General features: G+C 34.1%; 1 protein-coding gene across 1 annotated transcript; it reads left to right on the top strand.

The window, feature by feature from the left end:
* The first annotated feature begins 4,835 nt into the window (after positions 1-4,835).
* Positions 4,836-6,555, top strand: LOC126935124 (olfactory receptor 52N4). The gene is made up of 2 exons (XM_050756333.1): positions 4,836-4,898; positions 5,299-6,555. The coding sequence occupies exon 2, from the start codon at positions 5,352-5,354 to the stop codon at positions 6,315-6,317; it is 966 nt and encodes a 321-aa protein (XP_050612290.1). The 5' UTR covers positions 4,836-4,898; positions 5,299-5,351; the 3' UTR covers positions 6,318-6,555.
* Positions 6,556-7,425: the final 870 nt, after the last annotated feature.

Raw genomic sequence — 7,425 nt, 5'->3', positions numbered from 1 at the left:
ATGAGAAGGTGGGTCTACTAGATTGGAGATGGTTGAACAACAACAACAAAAAACAAATTTATTGCTTACAGAGTTTAAAAATTAGGTTAAATAGAAGATAACATGTATCAACATTACTTTTCCAATGACTCTTTCCACACCCCAGCATAGTGAAGTCAAATTTCTTTGCAGAAGAAATTGAACTTTGATGTGTAGAAACTGTTTTAAATTTGTTTTAGAAAGGAAACTGCGTATGTTTGTAGTTATTAATAATACTTAGATAGTTATGTAGTTCTTGGAGAGCTCTGCAAATGTGCTGAAGATGGGAACTAAATTGTTGTGTAAGCATAAAGCCAGTTTTAGTGGCTACAGTCATACCTAAAACAACAAAATATAGGAAATATTAATAAAATATTTATCTAGTATTTAGATAAAAGTGTGCATGTAATCTCAGAAGAAAATACATTTTATTTTCGGTTTAGGAGATATTTATGCTTCCCCTAATTTCTCTATCTAGTTCTAACACATGGATACTTATTTCACATGCAGTGGAACCATGAACACATACTTGGATATGTGCAGGTTCAATATAGATCTACAAGTATATTTTCTCCGCCCAGGTAATTGTTCCTTCTGCACATAATTCAATGTGCAGACATTAAAAATAGCATTTTTCATTACTTGAAATAGCCACTTTAACTCCAAGAGAAGCTGCAAAAGTGCATCCTGAGCTGCTATTTACAAAGCAATGTATAACCCAAAACAAGTATTGAGCATCACATTTAAGATACTGTTCCATATATTAACGTGAGATGGAGACAAGAATCATGACCCTATTGAATAGCTTGTAATAAATTTTTATAAATTATTGAAAAAGTAGTTTTATAAATGGATTGTTGCCACTGTCATTAATGTCAGTTATTTTGCTTAATAATATATTGTAAAACATCTGAAAAATGAGGTATGTGTAAGAAATCTGAAAAGTATAATGGTGACTACAAATATAAAATATAAATTCATAGTTTATAAATTCTGTCTGAAAGGTAGAAACTTGTAATTTTGATGGTCAAAGAGAAACATTTCATGTATTGCAAAGGCTATCTTTTATGCTGTTTCACAAAATAATAATTAACACACTTCTTAAAATTCCAAAGCTAAAATTTCAATTTTTGAACCATCCACTTACCTTAATTAGAAAATTAAAAATTAGTTTATAAGCTGCTATGTAATGTAAGTGTAACTTTGGGAAGTCCTCATATTGACGTTGTCCTTCCATATCAACAAAGTGAGAATGTGAATTTAAGTGTTTTTCATTGTTTGTATTATAGAAAAACCTTATAAACCTGGAAAAAAATAATTTAGTACAATTACCTTTAATTATACAATGCTACGTGTTTTATCTTCTCAAAGCGATCTTGACTTGAGTGTTTTAGCTTTGAATTCATTTTCCTAGTATTAGTATATCCTCTCCAAGTATGAGGTATACTGTTTATCTAAAAATGTTATGTTTGTATATATTTTAAACATTTGTGTATAATTTTCATTCTGATGAAATCTTATACTGCATATATAATTTTAAAAATTAATTGGAATTATTTCAACTTGATGGGAAATTTAAATTGTTTTTATATCCAAAACCAATGTTTGTTCTGCCTTTGTCTTCTTATTTTTTTCTTTCCACTTTGTATTCTCTTTGTTTCTCTGCTTTATGAGAGATATGCCTTATTTTGTTTATCTTTTCTGGTAATCTTAAGTAAAACTTTCTCTTTTTTTTCTTCTAGTGCTTTCTTTTATGCATTCCAAGTAATATTAGGTTGGTGCAAAAGTAATTGTGGCTTTGTCATTACTTTTAATGGTAAAAACTACAATTATGTTTGCACCAATCTAATAATACTTAGATTATAATTTAATAGTTCTCAAAATAAAGTGTGACAGGTGATTAATTCACTTCTTCACTTATTTGTTTATTTATTTATTTTAAAATTAACATTTTTGAATATCTAATATGAGAGATTTGATTTGCTCAGCTCTGAGGATGTTTTACCAGACACTGTGCTTACATCAGTGATTTCACTGAATTTTGGAGAATTTCTAAATATAAGTTGATTTTCATAATATCATGAGGGAAATATAATTAAAGAAAATGATTATTTGAACATATCAATTTATTACCTGTAATCATGGCTGTTGGTAGCTACATTATCTTAAAATAATTTAAAGGATGAGTCACTATCACGTCCAAAGGACATTTGAGACCTCCTAAATGATGGTTTTGCTTGCAGAGTGTGTAGGGATTAGCTACACTTGAGAGGAGTGGGCAAAGGGAGCACCAAGGAGATAGAGGTTTGCCTATCACAAAGCTGAGAGTGTCAGTGCGATATGAGTAGGAAATAGCAAACAGCAAGAGAAGAGAATGCTGTTCCTACCACTTTGACCTGTCAGAATTCTAATCATGCTCTAGGTCTGAGAGCATCTGTCTTCTTCTCTAGGAGCATCTCCTGAGTCTCAGTTAGACACACAGGTGCTCCTATGACACCCAGTATAACTCTAAAGTTCTGTAATGACTCGAGGACACATCCTTGAGGAGCATGCCTATTAACAAGTTTAACCTATGTTTTTCTACTATTTTCAAAACAAGTTGCCTTTTGATAAATCTGATCTGTCCTTTTGATCATACCCAATAAGGCAGAATTTTCAAGTGACTGTATTTCCTATCAGACAATAATCTTAAAATAGTTTAGTTTATTAATGGAGGGCAGGATGAATACCTCCTCTAATGGGGCACAAAAGAGAGTTCATTTGATGGCACTCGTGATTCCTACTGTGTTAATTTTTGTAAGTATTGCCAAAATGGCTGGCAGCCTCAGAAGAAAATACAAATTATGGGTATTGAGCACTTAAAATGTGGTAGCATGTTTTAACATACTAAGTCCTTTAATCCTCTTGGCAGTTAAATATTTGTTATTATAAATTCTGACATACATATGCAATTTTACAATTAATACAATTACATGTTGATTGATTTTTACAACCTGAATCTTGTATATCTCACAACCAAATCAAGTAAGAGAACATGACCAGCAACTCACAAGACCCTTCTACCACACACTGCCTTTCAGTTATCACTCTCTCTCACTTTATAAAAAGAATAATTTGATCCATTTTTGTATTTCATTTAAAGAACACAAGGTGTTACATATGATTTTAAGTATTTCTTAAAAAATTAACACATATTGTGAGATTCGTCTGTATTATGCATATAGTCATAGATTGTTTATTCTTATTGTTACGTGGTATTTCATTGTGGGAATGTACCAAAATTTATTTACCCATTTGATGTTGGTGAACATTTAGTTTTTTTCCGGGTTTAGGCTATACTACAAATCATGTTTCAATAAGCATTCTAATTGATGTATTCTAGTAAACATATATATATATAGTTTTATTGGAAATGGCAATGAGGGTTGTGTGTATGTTTATCATTATGAGATATCCAATAAACAGCTGTTCTAATTTACATATCTACCAGCAGTAAACGAGAGTTCCAGTTGTTCTGCATCTTTGCCAATGCTTGGTATTTTTAGTTCTTTTCATTTTAGCTGTCCAGTTTGGTATGTCACTAGATACCAAAAAAAGGTGCTTTGTCATGAGAGATACAATTTTTACTTTTTTTTTCTGATTAATATAAAAGTTTCTACTTATTTACATGTTCATTGGCACTTTTATTTCTCTTTTGAAGTGTATGTTTCTTCCTGCAACTTTTTCTTACTGATATTGTTGAAGTACTTTCTATATTTTGTGTATGTATGCATTTGGATATCTTCTAGTTTGTGTTGACTAGATACATAAAGAACAAAAAAGATATCTTGAAAACTGAAAATACTGAATCAAAACTTCATTGACTTTTTTAATTTTAAATTTTTGTGGGCACATAGTAGGTGTATATATTCATGAGTGTATGAGGTATTTTGATAGAAGCATACAATGTGTAATAATCCCATTAAAGGCCGGGGAACAGTGGCTCACGCCTGTAATCCCAGCACTTTGGGAGGTTGATGCCGTTGGATTACCTGAGGTCAGGAGTTCGAGACCAACCTGACCAATGTGATGAAACCCCGTCTATGATAAAATACAAAAATTAGCCAGGCATGGTGGTGTGTGCCTGTAGTCCCAGCTACTCGGGAGGATGAGACAGGAGAATTGCTTGAACCTGGGAGGTGGAGGTTGCAACCGAGATCGTGCCACTGCACTCCAGCCTGGGTGACAGCAAGACTCTGCCTCAAAAAAAAAAAAAAAAAAAAAAAAAAAAAAAAAAAAAAAAAAAATCCCATTAAAGTAAATAGGGGTATCCATCGTCCCAAACATTTATCCTTTGTGTTACAGACAACCCAATTATACTGTTTTAGTTTTTTTTTTTTTTGAGACAGAGTCTTGCTCTGTCGCCCAGGCTGGAATGAAGTGGCGCTATCTCGGCTCACTGCAAGCTCCGCCTCCCAGGTTCACGCCATTCTCCTGCCTCAGCCTCCCGAGTAGCTGGGACTACAAGCACCTGCCACCATGCCCGGCTAATTTTTTGTATTTTCGGTAGAGACGGGGTTTCACCATGTTAGCCAGGATGGTCTCGATCTCCTGACCTCATGATTAACCCACCTCAGCCTCCCAAAGTGCTGGGATTACAGGCGTGAGCCACCACTCCTGGCCCTCTTTTAGTCATTTTAAAATATACAATTAAATTATTATTGACTATAGACACCCAATAAATTTACTAATTTTTGAGACTCCAAACTTCATTGAGTAATAACTTAATTAAAATTTCCAAATTCTTTGAACAGTGCCTGAGTACCTAAGAATAAATATCAGTCATTCATTAAGAATAAAAATTAAAAAGTCAGCATCTCATCTCTTGGATCATCAGTGAGGTAATCAAATGACTCTTCTTTAAAATAACGTCTATATTGAGATGAGTATAGTTATACTTAAGTAAGGTATTCTAATAAAAATATCAGAATTATACTTGATTATAAATTTGAAAAGTCAGAATTATACTTGATTATAAATCTATGAGATTGGGAATATGTCTTTTTATAAAAGAATTAATGTTTGATTTGCATCTGTGTTGAAAACTTAGACTGCTCAATAAGAATTTTTTACTGAATCAATAAATTAATCAATCAATAAAACTAAACAGACAAACAAAATTATTCCTCAGAAATTTTGTTGTTGGACCATTAAAATGCATTATGGAATTTTTGAAAGTTGGGGTGAGAGGGAGACAGTAAACATAACCTATATTTTCTCTTGTCTTTTTCTTAACTCTAGGAAAACCCAAATAGCTCAAATTTTGAGCTATTTCATAACCTACCAGACTTATCATGCTAACACTGAATAAAACAGACCTAATACCAGCTTCATTTATTCTGAATGGAGTCCCAGGACTGGAAGACACACAACTCTGGATTTCCTTCCCATTCTGCTCTATGTATGTTGTGGCTATGATAGGGAATTGTGGACTCCTCTTCCTCATTCGCTATGAGGATGCCCTGCACAAACCCATGTACTACTTCTTGGCCATGCTTTCCTTTACTGACCTTGTTATGTGCTCTAGTACAATCCCTAAAGCCCTCTGCATCTTCTGGTTTCATCTCAAGGACATTGGATTTGATGAATGCCTTGTCCAGATGTTCTTCATCCACACCTTCACAGGGATGGAGTCTGGGGTGCTTATGCTTATGGCCCTGGATCGCTATGTGGCCATCTGCTATCCCTTACGCTATTCAACTATCCTCACAAATCCTGTCATTGCGAAGGTTGGGCTTGCTACCTTTCTGAGAGGGGTACTACTCATTATTCCCTTTACTTTCCTCACCAAGCGCTTGCCCTACTGCAGAGGCAATATACTTCCCCATACCTACTGTGACCACATGTCTGTAGCCAAATTGTCCTGTGGTAATGTCAAGGTCAATGCCATCTATGGTCTGATGGTTGCCCTTCTGATTGGGGGCTTTGACATACTGTGTATCACAGTCTCTTATACCATGATTCTCCGGGTGGTGATCAGCCTCTCCTCAGCAGATGCTCGGCAGAAGGCCTTTAATACCTGCACTGCCCACATTTGTGTCATTGTTTTCTCCTATACTCCAGCTTTCTTCTCCTTCTTTTCCCACCGCTTTGGAGAACACACAATCCCCCCTTCTTGCCACATCATTGTAGCTAATATTTATCTGCTCCTACCACCCACTATGAACCCTATTGTCTATGGGGTGAAAACCAAACAGATACGAGACTGTGTCATAAGGATCCTTTCAGGTTCTAAGGATGCCAAATCTTATAGCATGTGAATGAACACTTGCCAGGAGTGAGAAGAGAAGGAAAGAATTACTTCTATTTGCCTCATGCAGGAGCTGATAAAATCTTTCTGGAAGTACTGTATTGATCACAAAACGGAGTGCATTCTCAGTAAGTACCTTGGGAATCTCAACATCACTGGAAGGCCCACCAACATTTCTGTATATTTTATACCTTCTCAGTCATGTGAAGGACCAGTTTAATAATTAAACCATATTTTATTTGACATAACCTGATGAGTCCATTTTTTATGAAAAGAAAAATCTAAGTAGAAGGAGATGATGTGAGTCCTCTTTTCAATGATCACGATTTTCAGATTAATAGGCAGTTATTACTTTTGTCTGGAAAGCATGTGCTATATATTTCTCATAACTACCAAAAACCCATTTCTTCAATGACATTTTCCTGAAGGAGAAACTAGAGTGTATCCCATAAAGTCATTACTATAATGAGTTTTAAGTCTCTAAGCATCTAACTAAATTAATATTAGGCTACTGAATAGGTCACATAATTATTTCACAACAGAATAATTGGATATTTCATTTTCTTTAAAGGGGCTTTAAAAAAAGCAGAGTCTGGAAAGAGAGGTAGAGCTCTTAACCAAAAATAAAAAACAGTATAATTTTTTTTCTAAGACCTGTATGAAAGAGGATCAAAATCTACTTGTGTCATTTTATCTCTAATTGTGAATCTAGTAAGGAAAATTAGGTATATATTTCTAATAGTTAAGATTTATCTAAATTAGAAAATAAGTGAGAAACTATAAAACACAGTACTTTCATATTAATGTCTCATAAACTAAGCCAATTATATAAGGAGTATAAACTCAACTTTTACTGTTATTTTTCTATGTCCAACTGACAAGAAGACATGTACTTCCCTGAAATTTAGTTACCTATGGTCATCAAATTGCATTTATTCATTTAGTGAATGCTTCTTGACTATCTTGCATTTTACAAGCTGGCCAAACAGCAGCACCCTCTAAAATATAATTATCCTCCATGTATCACCCTATTTCAGTATTTGCTATATCCCAAAGCTAAAAGTTGTCAATATTCTCTTTACTTCCTCTCCTCAACCTGACATCACTCTTCTCCTAGT

The sequence above is a fragment of the Macaca thibetana genome, chromosome 14 (assembly GCF_024542745.1).
Source record: "Macaca thibetana thibetana isolate TM-01 chromosome 14, ASM2454274v1, whole genome shotgun sequence".
NCBI lineage: Eukaryota > Metazoa > Chordata > Mammalia > Primates > Cercopithecidae > Macaca > Macaca thibetana.
This window is presented reverse-complemented; position numbering and strand designations above follow the sequence as displayed.

Excerpts from the sequence above, each read along its gene's own strand:
- LOC126935124 (XM_050756333.1), top strand. The coding sequence starts at position 5,352 with ATGCTAACACTGAATAAAACAGACCTAATACCAGCTTCATTTATTCTG.